This window comes from Hirundo rustica, chromosome Z (genome assembly GCF_015227805.2).
Source record: "Hirundo rustica isolate bHirRus1 chromosome Z, bHirRus1.pri.v3, whole genome shotgun sequence".
NCBI lineage: Eukaryota > Metazoa > Chordata > Aves > Passeriformes > Hirundinidae > Hirundo > Hirundo rustica.
Window position 1 is genome coordinate 4,517,481 of NC_053488.1, and position 18,240 is coordinate 4,535,720.

At 37.3% G+C, this 18,240-nt stretch overlaps 1 protein-coding gene across 2 annotated transcripts in view; it reads left to right on the forward strand.

The window, feature by feature from the left end:
- The window catches only part of FCHO2 (FCH and mu domain containing endocytic adaptor 2), an 84,151-nt gene extending 65,911 nt beyond the window's left edge, over positions 1–18,240 (forward strand). The window contains exons 19-26 of one of the 2 annotated variants that reach the window (XM_058424044.1): positions 51–180; positions 5,511–5,622; positions 6,229–6,384; positions 7,299–7,431; positions 10,130–10,329; positions 12,424–12,488; positions 14,999–15,163; positions 15,390–18,240. In XM_058424044.1, coding sequence (XP_058280027.1) covers positions 51–180; positions 5,511–5,622; positions 6,229–6,384; positions 7,299–7,431; positions 10,130–10,329; positions 12,424–12,488; positions 14,999–15,163; positions 15,390–15,412 — 984 coding nt within the window. In that variant the 3' untranslated portion in view covers positions 15,413–18,240. The remainder of the gene's footprint in view (positions 1–50; positions 181–5,510; positions 5,623–6,228; positions 6,385–7,298; positions 7,432–10,129; positions 10,330–12,423; positions 12,489–14,998; positions 15,164–15,389) is intronic. The other variant, XM_040089663.2, reaches the window with a different exon arrangement.

The window sequence follows — 18,240 nt, forward strand, 5'->3', positions numbered from 1 at the left end:
ATCTCTTTAAAACTACTTTGTGTTGTATTCTTGTGATCTCTTTTGTTCAGCCTAGGCCATTCAGCCCTCCATTGACCTCTAACTCAAGTCCACCTCCAGCAGCTCCTTTGGCACGTGCAGAGAGCATTTCTTCTATATCCTCTTCTGCTTCCCTCAGTGCAGCAAACACACCTACAGTTGGTAAGTTTAATTAACCATTTCATCTTACTTGAGAAACAGGACAACTCAGCCACTAGTTTGCCCTGTTTGCGAGAACCACCTGTTGGAGTTTGTTGTTTCATAAGCGATTTTCCAGGATTTTACCAGCATTCTTTGCAATGTCTGCTCCTAAATGACACGGAGACACAGGAAAGTAGATTTAATTAGATTAGACCATATCTAACTGGTCTAATCTAATTGCCACCATCCAGTTATGGCATGTTCTTTAGGAAAATATTATTCACAATTAACATTCCATGAATTCTTATTTGGTATGCTTGTATATCCATCAAGTACAATATGTTATCATATATTTGTTCAGAAGATGTTACTGTGTAGGTGGAGAAATACTTAGGGATACTGAAAAATTGGAATGAGTGCAAATGTTCACAAAACTGAGTTCTGTTGTGTTCTTTTGTTGTTCCATAATTGCAGTTTCCAAAAAATAAATCTAATTCATCTTTTTCTTCAAGTTAGTTAAGAATATAAGCTAAGCAGTAAAAGCAAAACAAACAATTAAACAAGAAAGATTAAGATGAAAAGGAAATTAGTCTTCATGAATTGCCACTAATTCCAGAAGGTTTTCTCTTGTTTTTACAGGAAGGCCCTTCCGTTTTGATATTTGATTATCATAAATCAAAAGGAGACGTGGTTTTTTTAGTTAGTTGGGGTTTTTTGTTAGTTTCGGAAGGGCAGGGCTTAAGACATTTAACTTTTACTTAGCAGTATTGAACTGTTTAATTCCTGAACACCATGACGTCTTTAGTCACAAGTTAAACCAAGTTGTTGAGTTACCATTTCATTATCTGCAAATGTTATTGATGCCAAGGATTCCTCAGTCAGGCTCAGAAAAGCATCTGTGCAGCAAATAGTGGGAGTTCAGCAGTGGTGTTGTTTCCACCCTGTGCAGAAGCAAAGCTGCTAAGTTCTGCCCAACCTTAGCTCTTACACTTCAGTGTCCACCAGTTTCACAAATGCTGAGAAGCATCACAGAAACACAATTGATGTTTTGGTTGCCAGAGTCTATCCAGGCTCACATCCTTGAGTCTCAGCTCTGGTGTTGAGGAACCAAACATTGGTGGCAGAAGTATCAATATCCCCAGCTCTGGGGAGATACGCATGTGTGTTAATGGAAAAAGGGCAGAGTGAAATCGTGCAGTGAGGCAGGAGGTAATGAGGTCTGTGCTGACACTGAGGTTTGATGTGGTTATTATTCTGGCCTAGGAAAAATAAGTAAGGCCAGTGCCATCTGCACTGACTCTATGAATTAAATAGTCTTGGGAAAATGGGAAGGGCAGTGGAAAAAGCTGAAATACTTTGGAGCATGAGAATATAGTTTGCAATACATTCCATATTCTTTTGACTTTTGCAAAACCAGTTGTTCTCCTTACCCCATTTGTTCTGAATAATGGAGAATTGACTCTGATTACCTTTTTCCAAGTGAACTTTAAGGTATGTGTAATTGAGTGCTTCTTTTGTGCTTTAGCCTTAATTTAATTTGCAAAATATTTTTGAATATTAATTTTAAACATCTATTTTTGCTTGAAATATTTTGTTTTCTTGCAATGTTTTGTTTCATTTAAATGTAATAGACGATGATCTTTTGATTCGAAATCTTCCTACAATTGAAAAGCTTTGTGAGACACCACCAGGTATTGTACTCAAAGCACATTTCTGTCTTAACTAATCATCCTAATATACTACATCTAATAAAATTGTATTTCTTTTGAAACAAGTTTTTCCAGATATTTCTGATATCTGGCACCTACAAGTTGCTTGACATCTCAACTACATAACAAGTCGTATGTTGCTGAAATCACCAAAACTTGATGTAACCACTTTTATGTAATATTATCTTCTGTCTACACTTCACTTCCCTGTTCCATAAACAGGCTGAAACTTGGCCTTGCTTCTTCAGTTTGTCATTTCTACTTTCTTTCAAGTAAAGTGAATATATTTTTACTTTCACAACCCCCATTCTCCTAAAACAAGTAGGTAATAATGTTTCTGTATTTACTTATAATACAAGTCTTAGAAGACAGACATAATAAAGATAGTACTTTCCTTAATAAATTTTATTTTCATGGCAGCTGTATAGCAAGTTTTTAAAACTCTCAGGATCTTTGTTCCTAAACTGAACTAAACCCATTTGATAAGCTTTAATCATCTGCCCTTTTTATGACCAATGATGCAATCTTTTGTTCTGCAGTTTTGGTCTGCACCTTGAAGGTGAAAACGAACCATTTGCAGGGTTACCTCACTAGCTGGTGTCCGCACAGCTCAGTGGCTGGTAGTAGTGATGGGGCTGAGGCTGGTGGCAGGGCTTTTAAGCCAGATTTGCCGTCACTGCCACAGGTGATAGAACTGGAACCGTGATCTGGGCTGCAGTCTGAGATGAAGTGAGGATACCTTCATGCAGTTACTTCCCTTACATCTGAGACCTCACAGCAGGTGTAGAAAACCCTGAAGCTGGATATTGCTGCATTGAATTGTACTCTCAGCAGCGAAGCCACAAAACTATGACCTTCAGCATCAGGACAAGCAGTTATGTTTGTTTCATATGATAGAATGACTGAATCATGAAAGTTGGGAAAAGTCTGCCAAGATCAAGTCCAGCCATTGAAAAATCACCACCTTGTCAACTAAACCATAGCACTAAGCACTCCAGTCATTTCTTGAGCACCTCCAGGGTGACTCATCCACCTCCCTGGGCAGCCCATTCTAGGTGAAGAAATTCTTGCTGTTGTCCAGCCTGGATGTCCCCTGGCACAGCTTGAGTCCATTTCTTCTTTTCCTATTGCTGATTGCCTGGGATAAGATACTGTCCCCTGCATTGCTACACCCTCCTTTCATGCAGTTGTAGAAGGTGATAATGCACCCCCCCCCCCCCCCCCCCCCCCCCCCCCCCCCCGGTCACTCCTTTTCTCCAGGCAAAATGTCCTGAGCTCCTTCAGCTGTTTCTCATATGACTTACTTTTTAGACCCTCCCCTTGCTCCACTGCTCTTCCCTGGATGTGCTCCAGCACCAAAATGTCTTCCTCGAATTGAGGGGCCCAAAATTTGACACAGCATTTGAGGTGCAGCCTCACCAGTGCCGAGTACAGGGGACAATCCCTGCCCTGCTCCTGCTGGCCACACCATTGCTGGCACAGCCCAGGATGCCTTTGGCCTTCTTGGCCACCTGGGCACTGCTGGCTCCTGTTCAGTCCCTGTCACCAGCACCCCCAGCTCCTTTTCCTGTGGGCAGCTTTCCAGCCACTCTGCCCCAGCCTGTGGAGCTGCCTGGGGTTGTTGTGACCCAAGGGCGGGACCCAGCCCTGGGCCTTGTTGAATGTATAGTAACTTATTTATTTTTCAGTTTATTTATTTTCTAGGAGAATGCATAGATTTTTGAAGCAAAGGGTGATGAACAGTGGGAGCAGAGCAAAGAGAAGAGATCTCATTTGTAGTTCCCCAAATAGGTTTCAGAGAAATATATATACATATGTATTTGCTTTGATGTTCCCTAAAGAAAACCAAAAAGAATGTCATTATTGTACTAAACTTCACTTTTCAGCCAAGCAAACAGTATTTGTTTTTTACCAATATGAATAATGAATATGTTTGCATTACTCTGCATAATTTTTGAAATACTGCTATAAAAATGCACATAAGGCCATTAAGTAAAAGATTTAAAAATAATTGATACACCTGTATAGAAGGTAATCCTGTCTGCTCTACAGTTGTTTGCTGTTCCTTAGTAAATTGTCAGAAAAAGACAGTAAAACAGCTCAGCAACTCTAGTGCCACATTCACTGAGTGTACATTTTAGTGAAGAATAATTCTGGAGTTCAGTATTGCACCAAACAGAATTTCTACTAATTGATAACTCACTATTTTATTGCAAATTTGCCTCTTGAAATATTGATGTCTGGATTCCTGAGACTACTGGGAATCACAGCTTTTGTTGGTAGTTTTCAAGGAGAGAAAAAACTTTGGAATCATGATCCATGTATTGTCTAAAAGTATAAAGAGAAACAACCTATTGTTCATATTGAAGAAAAAAAAAAAATAAAAAATCAGTGGGTTTTATCCGGAATCATAATAATTAATTAATTAATTTAATAATTTGTGGTTTTCAACACTTTTGACTAGATCTCTTGGATGAAAGGGTCCTAAGTGTTGCACAAATATATTCAAGCTGAGAAGCATTATGAACACTTATGTGAGAAATTGTAACGAGACAGAGGTACAAGGTAGCAGAATTAGACCAGCTCCTTTTGCTATCGGTCACAACTTAATTCACTTACCTCTTAATTTAAGGTCTAATATGAGATATTAGGTGTTCTGTGAAGAGCAAGGCCCCAGCTTCCTTTTAACTTCTGAAAGAGCTCAGAAACGACAGCCACTTAGAGTAAATAAGTTTAATTTGCTATGGGCCATATTATACAGAAGCATTTAGTCCCTGCTTTACGGTATGAAAGAGAAATTTTTCAATTTGCTTATGAAAAGATAAAGATTATACCTCCTTAGTGATAGGTAATACTATGTGATAGACAATTTCTTCATGGTAAAAAAAACATAATAAGATGCTATCTACTACACTGCTGCACTAAGAAAAAAAGAAGAAACTTCCAGTGTTGTCTTTTGTATTCCACAGATGTGTAGAAAATTTGTGAAAAATTAAATCCCATGACAACCTGTTTCATCAACTGTATATGAGCATTTCAAAAAGCCTTAGCATGAGGTCTTGGTTGATTTTTATAGCTCTGTATTGGAATTGTGTTGGCACAAGCAATAAGTGAAGACTTCTCCAACAATTTCTGCTTGGGAATTGCAATGTTTGTTGATGAAAAAAGTTAAAAGAATGTTCTACAATTGACCTATATGGGGTAATATTGATGAATTTCATTAAAGTTCATTTTTACTGTAAATGAATTCTTTGTATTTCTGTGACCATTTTATCATGCGTTTTTCCACACAAAAAGCATACAGTAGGGATTTTTTTTTAAAGCATTCTAGTCAATTTGGGTCTGTTGACTTCACTCCCACAGGTAGCCATTTTAATGCCGTGTTCCTCTGTCTCATGTATTCCCTTGTGTCTGCTCACATGGTGTCATACCAATAGTTGTGCCTGCATTCTTAGGCTGCTGAGCAGCATTTTGGTGGTATGATTGTACTATGTTCATGTATTTCTGCACACTTTACAAGTAATACCTCAGATGATGCTGTGACGTTGGTGTAAATTCTTGTGAAAATTACAGATGTAGTCGACCGTTCTGAAATCTACTAAGCTTTTTGAACATTAAACCTCTACACTGTGTGTATTCTAGGTGTTTCACGTGGCCCCAGTCCCGTCAGCCTTGGAAACCAGGACACCTTGCCTGTTGCAGTAGCCCTTACTGAATCTGTTAACGCCTACTTTAAAGGAGCAGATCCCACAAAGTTAGTTAAATAGCAAATTGTGTTGAATGTATGGAGCTGCAGTAAGAAAAGACACTGGGTCTACTTTTCATACTGGGGAAGGGGAATGAGTATGCATTGGAAGGGGAATTTAAGGAATTCAAAGGGGTTTTTTTTTCCCTGGGTATAAAGGACAACAGTGGGTTATTGTTCTGTAGTGCCAGGAGTTCACGTATACCTGCTTTACAAAAATATGTTCAGTGAGAGCGCTGAGAATGACAAGTACTTTTATCATTGTGAAGTAGATGTTACATGTAATTTTGTGCAGCTGAAAGCACTTCATTCCCTGTCACATCCATTGCTATGCTACTTAGGCCTTGCCTAGGCAGAGCTGTGCCATATTTTCAAAGCTTGAAAAATATCCAAGACTACTGTATGCTTAAGCAGTTAAATTTTTTCTTTCTCATTTCATCTTACTACCAAGCTGAAAGTGACAGTAGATGGTTACATTAACCTCATTTGAGACTTAATTTTCTGGTTTTAAATCAGTTCATAAGATTGTGAAATTAGAGTGGTTGCTTTAAAATTGGTATTAGAACTAGGCACTTAATGAGTTGCAATGAAGCTGATTTTTTTATTCTCTCCTAGATGTATTGTGAAAATTACTGGTGATATGACAATATCATTCCCAAGTGGGATTATTAAAGTCTTCACCAGCAACCCATCTCCTGCTGTGCTCTGCTTCCGGGTGAAAAACACAAGCAAACTAGAGCAGATTCTTCCAAATGCCCAACTTGTGTACAGGTTTTGTATCTTTTTTAACATAAGCTACGTAATTTGTAAAATATGAGTTGTTGTCTATGTAAATCAGAATTCTTTGCAGTCTGATTGATTTAATTACAAATAATTTAATTTTCTGAATTAATCTTGTTCAGCTTAGTTCTCTCCCCTGCTGCTATAAAAAACTTCAGTGATTACTGGACTTAAAACTTGTGCTGAGTATAACAGGAGCCATAAAAAATAATTTGTAAATGTGCCTGTGTTTTCATATGCATTTTATAATTAATTTGTTTACACAGTAGTAATGATGGTAAAACTAAATGATGGAACAGCAGGCTTAAATGGAAAACAAGTAGCAGGAGATTCAAGTACTCTCCTTTGCCATCTACTAGTGTATTTTAAAGCTGAATCATTGCACTAATTAGGTTCTTTACATAACTACTTCTCAGACGTGTGGCAGCATGCTTGGAAGAATTTGTAGGAAAAAAAGGTTGCTGGTTTAATAGGATAATTGTTGAAATTGTACTTGGATATGCTGTTTTTTAAAAAAACAGAAAAGCTGAAAATTTTTAGTAGAAATCCATTTTAGCTGAGCAGTTTCTGTTTCATTTATTGGAGAAATTATTTGAACTGTAAGCTAAATGATTTTAAATGCTGTATTTTTTTAATTGCTGAAATAATAAATCAAACCATATGCATGTATTCTTTTGTACTTAATTTCATTTGTTAGTTCATACTTAATGTAAAGAATAATTCATACAAAATTAAGTTTAATCACTCTTTGACATGACAGTTTATAACTGAAATGTTAGCAGAGCTGTATCTGACAAAGTGAACTATACTGAAAAAGTGTATTTTGCAAAAAAAGGTTAAAATGTTTTGTATTCTTGAATGAGTGGTGTAATATTTCACTCCTAATTAATGATCTTTCTTTGTAGTGATCAGTCACAAAGTGACTCCAGTACTAAGGACTTTTGGATGAACATGCAAGCTATAACTGTCTACCTCAAGAAATTATCAGAGCAGAATCCATCTGCATCCTATTACAATGTGGATGTTTTAAAGTATCAGGTAAACACTTTCATCCTTTTGCAGTTTTTAAGGAATTCCAGCAGACATGATATATACTCAGAAAAATAAAAGAATTATTCTTTGTCTGCCGGCATGGAGGTGAGCTGTCATCCCTCATCTAGACCAGTTTTGGGTATGTCTCTACTTACAATGACATTCCTGCTGTGCTTCATGTCATTCCCTAAGATACAGGGCATGTTTCCGCTTGCTAATGCTTCAGCCCAATTCTGCAAGCAAGCTTCGAACGCTGTTTTTTAAATATTTGTCAGTAAAGTCAAATTCTCTTTAAGATATTTGGTGGGAACTTCTTGCAGTTTGTACTTGTACTGTGTTTGATTTTGCAATAGCTTAAGTTTTGGATGTTGTCACTGATGAATTTTAATGCATGGTTCTGGCTTTCAGTTGAAAGAGAGTAGGTTTAGATTAGATATTAAAAACAAATTCTTTACTCAGAGGGTGGTGAGTCACTCGCCCAGAGGAGTTGTGCATGCCTCATCTATCCCTCGCGGTGTTCAAGGCCAGACTAAGTGGGGCTATGAGCAGCCTGGTCTAGTGAAAGCTGTCTGTGCCCAAGATGAGGGTGGGTTGGAACTATATGATCCTTAATGTCCTTCCCAGCCCAAACCATTCTGTGATTCTATCTGAGAATGTATGTCATTCTGATTTCTGACAATGTAATAGAACAGGAGTAGTCAGAATGGATTTACTGAGCATAGGTCGTGCTTGACCAAGTTGACAAACCTCTATGGTGACATGACTGCCCCTGTGGATGAGGGCAGAGCAGTAGATCTTGTCTGCTCAGACTTCAGGATGCCATTCAACACCATCTACCACAGAATCCATGTAGAGAAGCTGAAGAACAGGCCAGATGAGCTGAACTGACCCCCAGGGGGCATTGATTTCACAGTTTAATAACTTCATTAATGATCTGAGTGATAGGACAGAGTGTACCCTTGGCAAGTTTGCTGATGATACCAAATGGGGATGACCTTCTGGATAAACCAGAGGGTCATTTTGCCCTCCTAAGGGGCCTCAACAGGCTGCGGAAATGGGCTGAAGGGAACCTCATGTAGTTCAACAAGAAGTGTACTTGGGGAGTCACCAGCTGGAAATTATCTTGGCAGAAAAGTACCTGAGGGTCCTGTGGGTTACCATGTTGAATATGAGCCAAACAACTCAGTGCTCTTTCTGCAGAGCAACAGACGGTCTCCTAAGCTTCATTAGGCAAAGTATTGCTAGTAAGTGAAGGAAGGGGATCCTTCCCCTCAACACTGGTGACACCACACCCGGGGTGCTGTGTTCACTTCTGGGCTGTTCATTGAAAGTGAAACTGGACAGAGTTCAGCAAAGGTCTACGAAGGTGATGGTGGGACTGCAGTATCTGTCCTGTGAAGAAAGCCTGAGAGAGTGGAGACTCCTAAGCCTGGGAAAGGGTAAATTCAGGGAAATCTCATCAATATGTATAAATACCTGAGAGGGCACAGAGAGGACAGAGCCAAGCTGTTTTCACTGGTGCCCAGTGACAGAAATCAGAAGCAATGGACACATGCTGAATTACAGGAGATTATTCCCTCTGAACAGCCAGAACCACTTTTCCCATGACAGTGGCTGAGCACTGGACACAGGTTGCCTAGATGGGGGCGGCTAGTGGAGTCTCCCTTCTTGGAGATGTTCAAAAGATGTCTGGAGCTTAGGCATTCTGCTAGAGGTGGCCCTGTGTGAGCTGGGTTGGACCAGACAGCCTCCAGAAGGTCTCTGTCAGCTTCAGCCCTTCTGTGCATCAGTGAGATGATACGGTTATTTCATGAATATTCAAGAAATACTCTCCTCAAAGGGAGAACAGGGATCTTCTAGGCCTGCCTTGAAATGTCCAAACATCTGAGACAACTGTCTGCACAACAAAAAAACCCTGAAAATTACCTGTCAGTCCAGCTGTTCATACCTGTAGTTATCACATCTGCCTAGTATGGTTTAAAATCCTGGTGTACTGAACCTGCAAAAAGCATGTTAGGCACAGAGAATTCTTGAGAAAGATGGAAGGAAAAAACATTTGGTTTGCTGAAATGAGTACTGTGTATTCTTCTTGTAAAAATGAGGCATTGGTACATGGAAGCCCAGACAGATAAAAAAGGGTTTAGTCTGCCAAAAAAAGCCAAGAGTATGCACCAGTACACAGGATGTTCCTCATACAGATTGAGAAAGTGATTGAGATGCATCAGCATAGTAGAGTGAGCTCAGCTACAGAAGCAATATTCAACCTGCCTGCAGCAGGAAAATAATGCTTTGAAGAGGTAAGAGCTATTCTATTGGCTGCCTGTCCCATGACAGGTGTTGTTCTCTGGTGCTGGCTGAATTGGCACAGCCTACAACTGTTAAGGATGAAGCCATTTTGCTGCTAGCATTCATTTTACGTAAGGCAGAACATAACTAAAACAAAGCTTACAAAAAGTTATAAAGGAGCAGGAGGGAGCCTCATAGGCCAGAGGGAGTTTAAACCTTTTCAAGTGTTTTAATTTAAAATAACAGAAATTCCTTTAGGCAACAGTCTTCAAAATTCCATGATTAAGGGCTCAGGGGTCAAGTGTTCGCTTGATATTTTGTCAGCACTGAGACTTATATTAATTACCATCATCCCCTAATTCGGTGCAAAAGGTGGATATTTTAATGAAGTTGTTTTCAATGGTTTATTCTTTTACAGGTATCTTCAAATGGCATACAGTCCACTCCTTTGAACCTTGCAACTTACTGGAAATGTGATGCTAGCACTACTGAAGTGAGAGTGGATTATAAATATAATCCAGAGTCTATGAATGTGCCTAGTATGCTGTCCAGTGTCCAGGTTGTGGTACCAGTAGATGGAGGAGTAATAAACATGCAGTCACTTCCACCTGCAAAATGGTAATATTAATTATTTTCAGTATTTTTTTTCAGATTAATTTTAGTGTATTCTTTAGTGTTATAGCCTGAAAAATTTCACAGGAAGAAATAGCAAATGTGTAGTATCAGATGTCTAGATATTTTGTGGTCTAAAACAGATCACGTACACCCAATTCACATAAACTGAAACAGTCTGTGAGTACCCCTCCCAACTGTGTAATAGTACAGGTCTTTATGAATTTTCCAAAGTTTGCTTACTTTTGTCCAATAGAATAGACAATTGTAATAGAGTAATTTGGAATGGTTAAAAAACATTTTTTTCTGTGTGTGTAACAATGTATTCTTATAAGGAAATTATATAGAAAAAGCAGCAGAAAGTCAGTTTTTAAAAAGATTTCCTGATTGTTCCAACTTAAAAATTAGCTTCTAATGGAAATAGTTTCAAAACAAACTCTGCAGCTGAGTAACTTAGGAGCTCTCCATAAGCCAGGTAGCACTGTCTCTCAGTTCAAGCGTCATGCAGATGATATTAGACTAGCAGCTACCTGCCACCAACTTCTGAGCCTGCATTTACACTAGCACTTCAAAGTGTGACACAGATAGCAGGAAATTATGTTACAAATTTGTGGAAACAAGCAGAGAGTAGTAGTACAGCCCTGGAGCAAAAGGCGAGCAGAATTCAGTCACTGTGCCTGTGCAGCATGTACATACTTGCCCAGCTGGAACATAAATCCTAGACTGTTTATTCCCAAAATGGTCTTTTAACATGAAGAAGGCAAAGAACACCAAGTTGAAGGAAGTTAGTTCCATAACTAACTTATGGAAGTTAGGTTCCATAAAAGCATGATGCATTTATTGGGAAGATTCTGTTTTTTCTGGAGGCAATACAGGTGTTTATTGGACAATGTAGTAATAGAGTATAATTTTAAGTGGGGAAAAAAAAAATCCTTATGGGACTGAATACTTCCTGTCTTCGTATTTCAAGGAAACAGTACTTTTAACCAAATCTTAAGCTTATTCTGAACAAGAACATATTCAGTATCCTATCTGAACAACACAACTACCCTGTGGTGAAGCCAGTCTCCCTGCCCAGGCTTCTTCCACAAAGGGAATGTAATCCCTCTGTAATGAAGCCAGAGTGAAAGCAGGAACACCCACCCAAAACACTCCATGTTATAGCTGGGAAGGCTTAGGGAGAGTTGCATTAGTGGGTTCACCTAGGCAGCTTCCAAGACTCAGGATTTTAAGCCTGGCAAGCTGACCAAAGGAAAAAAAAAAGATTCAGTTATGTCCCAGGCAGGTATAGTATTTGTGGTGTACTACCTGTTCCATCTAGTGGAATTTGGATGTGGGGATTTGGTCTTTTTTTAGGAAAGAAAAGTGCTTTATAGTGTGACTTTCTGTGAATAAATGCTACCATATGTGCTACTTCTGTGAGTATTTCAGTCATGCTACATCAATGCCAAGAACAATTTCAAACCTATCAGCACCTCATGCTGCTCACAGCTCTAAGTTGTTGACTTTCCTTTGATGCAACTGCTAGAAAGTCCTCCAGGAGTTAAAATGCCCTGTCAGCTAAGACACTCCTGGTACCCTTTTCTGCCTCTTTACAGTGCTTGAACTTAGCTTAAGCAGAGTGTCACTGATGCCAATTAGTTTTACTAGAATGGAAATTGAATAAAATTCATACTCTCAGGACTCACTTAGGGGAGAACAATCAACATTGCTCCCCATTCTACCACCACCACGAAGTGGAAAATCAAGGCACAGCTTCCAGACTACTTCCAGAGTAACATACCCTTTAAGGCTGCAGAGAGGTTTAAGATTGAGTTTTGGAGCCATAGTGGGGACACAGGACAGTGTTAAATGTGTAAAAAAAATTGTATAAAATGTGTAAGGGAGTGTGGTCTGAGCTCACTGCTCTGGAGTGATGCAGACACACCCTTCTTTTACTCTTTTCCTGTTTTGCTCCTGTAGTTTTCCACAGACTTACTCTAAAATGTGCAAATACTTTTATAGACTTCCGTTTACAGATGTCTGTAATATACCAGTGTAAATCAAGGGGAAAAAAGTTCCAAAACCAGTGCTTATAACTAACCTACTATTCTCTTGCAGGAATGCAGAACAGATGAAAGCATGTTGGAAAATATCTAGCATTTCAGAGAAGTCTGAGAATGGAGGCAAGTTGAACTCTTTTGTTTTGCTTTTTTGTACAATTTTTTTTTTTTTACAGTAAACAGGTGATCATTTTAGCCTCTATGCCCTCTGATTCCTTTTTACATGTTTTCTCATGCTGTATCCTGTTTACTAGTTCACCTTCTTCTTAATTAATTGCCTTCTGAGAGATTCCATTATGAGTGAGATGTCAAAATATAAGTTTAATTATTAGCTATACAAGGGAAAATTATTAAGTACCCTGAAATCAGTTAGTAGTTCTAAAATAGAGTTTAGATGGGATAGGAAATTATTGCACTCATGCTATTTGGAAGTGAGCACTTACTCAGATGAAAATAGGTTTAATATCTGTGTCTTTCTGCACATCTGCACATAGATAATTTAAATACATTAGAAGGAGGTAAGCAGAAGAACTAGGGGTTAAAAAAAAACAACAAAAACCCAAGAGTTCTGAGCTTAGATATATTATTCTTGACAAACATTTTGAGTCTTGGTTTTGACCATAAGAATCCAGGAAAAAACTTAATCTATGTACATCTTCTCAGAGTGTTAATTTATACAATATTGCTTAAGGTACCAATAGTTGTCCTCTGCCCAGTGCCTTTCTCTGAGCTGTAGTTGATGTCATGACTCCTGCTGTCTCTGCAGGTGCAATATTTTTCTGAAGTAGTGCTGCAGACAAAGTATCTCATCCTCAAAGCCTCTGTGGAGAAATAAACTGCTAATGTAAAGGAAACTCCTTTAGCCCTATTAAGAATTTAGTGAAGGGGATTGTGAAATCACAGGTTTGCCTATAAATATGACTGGTTTTATACAGAAACCACAAGCATAAAAAAAGACAACTTCTATTCCTGCAAAGGTTGCAAAGTTGTGGTTATCATTCAAACAAAATCAGAGAGAATTTTATTGAACACAGGTGATTACTCTAGTCTGATGTACTTTGTCCTTCACTAACTTCACAGTTCTTTGCTATTTATCTTCCACTACATTGGATTAGACTTCTGGTTAGTTTGGGTTTTTTTCCCTTTTCCAAACTCTGTAGCTTCTTTTAAAAGAAAAAATCATACTGAAACACAAATGCAGCCAGATGAAGAGGAACTGTACACCTGCAGAGCAGCACAGAATTGGCTGCTAGTGGTCCAGTTTGCATCTTATGTGTTGACTTGCACACTTGCAGACTTGCACGTATCCCACTGTTTCTGCTGTATTCCTTCTCTTCCTACCATCTTTTCCTCCCCTTTTCATTGAGTATAAACACATATAGTACTCTCAGTTCAGGAGAAAATAATACTCTGCTGATCTTACACTTAGAGAAGTGAAGAGAGAAGTTGCATGAACACCACCAAGGTCAGGAGAAGTGTCTTCAAGTCTTTTTTCCTGGTGAAAAAGGCAGGATAAAATTTTTGGGGGGCATGGCGGGTGGGGGAGAGCAGTTTATGGTCCAACACATTATGTGATCTGTCAGTTGGAGAGAGATAAAACACAGAACAAATTTTCAAAGCACTTGAATATACAAGTTTCCATACTTAGAGTAGAAAGAACTTCCAGTTTACAGAAATAAGACAGACCTACTGAAGAAATGAAATTGATCTTAGGCTAAATTTATCAATAACAAGCCACCGTGTGAAACAATATCTTTTAGTTCCTGCTTTTACCTCAGTAGCATGTCAGTTACTAACTTCCCTTGTCATTTAGCAGTTCTTATTGATAGGAATAGCAAGTTGTTTTAAAGTAAAATTATTCCATTAGTTTTAATTTAAATCTTATTTTCCCAGGCACTTTGCAAGAACAAGAAAAGACCTGTTTTAAAACTAGACATTAGTAGAAATGTGGGGATTTGGAAAATGCATTTCATTGCCTACAGAAATGTACTTAAAGTAATTTTGAACAATTATTGCTTTACAATAGAATTAGAGTGATGCCACTTCACCACTGTCTCTGAAAAAATCAACTGAAATTTGTGAGAAGTTTTTAATCGGAGCTTGTCTTTAATGGAAACATAGTAATTTCGTTCCTCTGGGTACATTACTGTAGAACTGCATTTCTTCCAATGTTTTTGTTCATGTGCTTTCATCCAGAGAGATCATGACAACTCTTAAGTGTTCTGATGCAATTTCAAATCTGCTAGTGAAAAGCAGGTATTATCTCCTATCTATCAATCAGGTACCATCTACCACAAGATAGATGGTAGTAAGTACTTGGAGACCAGCAAGCATAAATGATAAAAGGGACCAATCGGATATGTATGAAGTGATTACCAGGCTGATACCAACATTTTGGATAATTGTACGGAAATTATATTGTTTCTCTTTAAATCATTCACTGGTCATTGTCTTAAACAGACTGTTGGAGGAAACAGACTTGTACTCTTACCTCTCCTGAAAGTGTATGTAGTACTTCCACTGGGGATAGATCTCAAAGGTCACCATATTAGTTTCACTTCTTACTGCTAAAAATTTGGAGATCATTTTGTTTTTGCAAAACAATCAGCTTCTCCGTTTTGTTGTTTTTATAGGTTCTGGATCCCTCAGGGCAAAATTTGAGCTTTCAGGGGGGCCCAGTAAACCAGCAACACTTGCAGTGCAATTCATCAGTGAAGGAAGCACCCTTTCAGGAGCAGATGTGGAACTTGTAGGCACTGGCTATCGGCTTTCCCTTCTTAAGAAGAGATTTGCCACTGGTAAGACATTGACACGCTTATATATTCAAATTAACGCTGTATATTCCTTAGTATTAAATTCTAAAATATGAAACTGTTAAATGAGTGATGTATAAATCATTACTCTTCATTGAAACCTTTCTGACAAGTCCATTTGATTTTTCATACTTATCCAGACTGCTCCAAGGAAAATATTGACAAAATCTGGTATATGTACTGACTGCAAAAACTTACCTTTCTTTTTCAGGACGGTATATGGCAGACTGTTGATGTACCTGTGAAAGTCGTCGGATCAGGAGTGCAAGAAACACACTCTGCCCTCTCTACTTTTCAAACACTATTTTAACATGCGTTAATTTTTCCAAAAGATTGACCTACTTTGAGGCTAAACTACAGAAAGTAAATGCACTTTTAAGAGTCATTTTGAAAACTTTTTATTACTTTACAATAGCACTGAAGTTAACTTCAACACTGTCTGTAAATGATCAACTACAATACTTGGGAAAATTTGTTGAAAAATTAATAACTTTATATAGATGAAGTCAAAATAGGAATCCACAGTTGTAATGGAAGTATGAAATTTTATGTTGTACTGTAAACCTTAAACCTAAAACGTAGGAGAGCTAGTAAGAAATATTTGAGCTTTTCATAAGTAATACTCATTTTTCAGATTCTTTATTTGCCAGCCTTTAATTGACAGTTTATAAAGATAGCAGAGGCTAAAGTCTCATGTAGTTCTTCTTCCCATTCATACCACAAGGCCAGCTGAGTTAGAGATGCATAAAAGTAACTTGATGCCCATGGATCATTATTAAAATTTAAGTTCTTTCTTTTGTTTTTTTTTTTTCTTTTTTTTTTAAACTAAGTGCAATGTCCTACAAATTGCAAAACACAGCAGAGATTTACTTCTGCAGTTAGTAAAAATTTTTGGGCCTTGTGATTGTTTGAGTTAATGCAGTAGATTTAATTTATTTTTATATTAATTGCGTAACATTTGTGCCTTTCAAAAAAGCCTGTGCCTATCCAATTTGATACTCATGTGCCTCACTTCCTTTTTCAAAGTTTGGCTCTTTGTCAAGAAAGCATGGTGTTTGTATTATATAACCAACTTTATAAAAATTCTTTTCACTGCAATTTATTTAGAAGGCAGGTTTGCAAAAACTGTAGCTTGTTTCAAAAGAAATTTAAAACATCGAATTAACTTCCTCGAGGAATAATTGCAATTAAATGTGGCTTTAATAAAGGGAGCTGCATCATGCAGGACTCAGTAACTTTTTCCTTAAGTAATTTTAATATCACCAAAGAGGAGAATCTGAAAAATCAGTGAAGATAGGAAAAACAGACTTCTAAAAGCAAACAGCATTACTCTTTGCTTTGGCTATAATTCTTCAGACTATGAGTGCTTTTGGGGATGTGATATGAATGTACACATAGTACTTCAGGAGGCATTTTTAAAGGATATTTTTATGGCTTCAGGATGACAAATCCTGTCGTGTTCATTTTTTTGTAAAACTACCAATTTTAATATTTGTATAGTAATCTAATTTGCTTGCTACAGCCTAAGCATGGGGATGTGACACATCAGTAACAATTTTTTAAAGCTAGTCACTAATTTAGAAAATTTTCTATGTATTTGTATTACCAAGTTGTTTTTTTTGTAATGTTGAAATCGTAAGCATTGGGGCAAAATAATTCAATAACCTGCATATGGCAATTTCAAATGAACATTTAGCATACCAGCATCTATTTCAAATTCTCTTTTAAAACAGTAAAACATGCTTGAGTTAATTCATGCAAAGCCAGTAATGAATTGGACTGCTAAAGCTTTAGAAGAAAGTATGCCTTTGTAGAAGCTGCAGAAATTGTCATGTACACTAGACACTTTTGCCAGTGAGTGTTTCATTGTTAGTACTAAGAACATAGTGTACTGTAGATTTGATTGGAAGAGTATATTTGGCCCCTATATTTTGCTAATCTTATTGATGATAAATTTACAACTCATAAGATGGTAGTTTTTTATTGGAATTTTAATTGTAACCTGCTTTACAATCAAACTGATTGACACAACAATATTTTATTAATGAAAACCCAAACCTATTATTGCTATTTTAAATCAAGTATTACATTAATTTCTAAGTTAAATGAAGTAGTTAATGTTTCAGCACTTTTAAACTAGCCTTCATTCAGATGTTTTTCATACATTTGCATTGGGTGCAGGTTACAATTTTGAAGCCATACAAGTTTATATAGACATTTTGTAAAGAAACTCAAAAACAATGTAAAAAGTACGTGTAGCTATCTGATTTCAAATAAAAAGAAAAAAAAGTATGTAGCAAGCTGGTTCTTGCTTGTGTATACAGCAATATCCCTTGTAGCTGCCTCCTAAGAAAATTAATTTGTAAACACAACTCTAAAGGATCTGAATTTTTATGAATTGTTACTACATTAGACTGTAAATTAGAGCATACAACTTTATCTTTCAGAAATTGTAAATACTCTGAATTTTCATAAAATGTAAATTTAAAAAATTTGCACCCATAATAAACATGTAATATATAATTTAAATACTGATTTATATTGCCTGTACTTTTGCAGTTAAGTTCCACAGATCTCCTAAGCAATAAGGTAATAGAGCAAAACCATGCCTGTATTGAACATTTGAAAAGATTGATTTTTAAGTGATAAAGGGTAGAGATCATTATGAATTGTGTATTTAAAATCATCACAGAAAAGGTGGATGGAAAGATGACTTCTCCAAAACATTTCATCTTTACTGAACTGGAATGTCTGAGATGTTTGTAGTGCCCTATGCCTTTACTAAATTGATTCACTTCACTAATAAATTAGATTAGGCAAAACTGTGGATATGTTTATGAGAAAAATCTTGACTTGTGGACATGAGCTGCTGTCTGTAAAGAGTGCTATCAAATGCTGTATATTATGTCTTTGTTCATAAGCCTATATCTTGTTGTGCGTGCAGGAGAAGACTTAGTGACAAGATTAAAGTAGTTCGTTCTGATTTCCAATGTTCCACCAGTCAAAAAGAGTAGACAATTTAGTACTTCTTCACCAGTCTGTATGGTTTAGTCCTTCTAAGC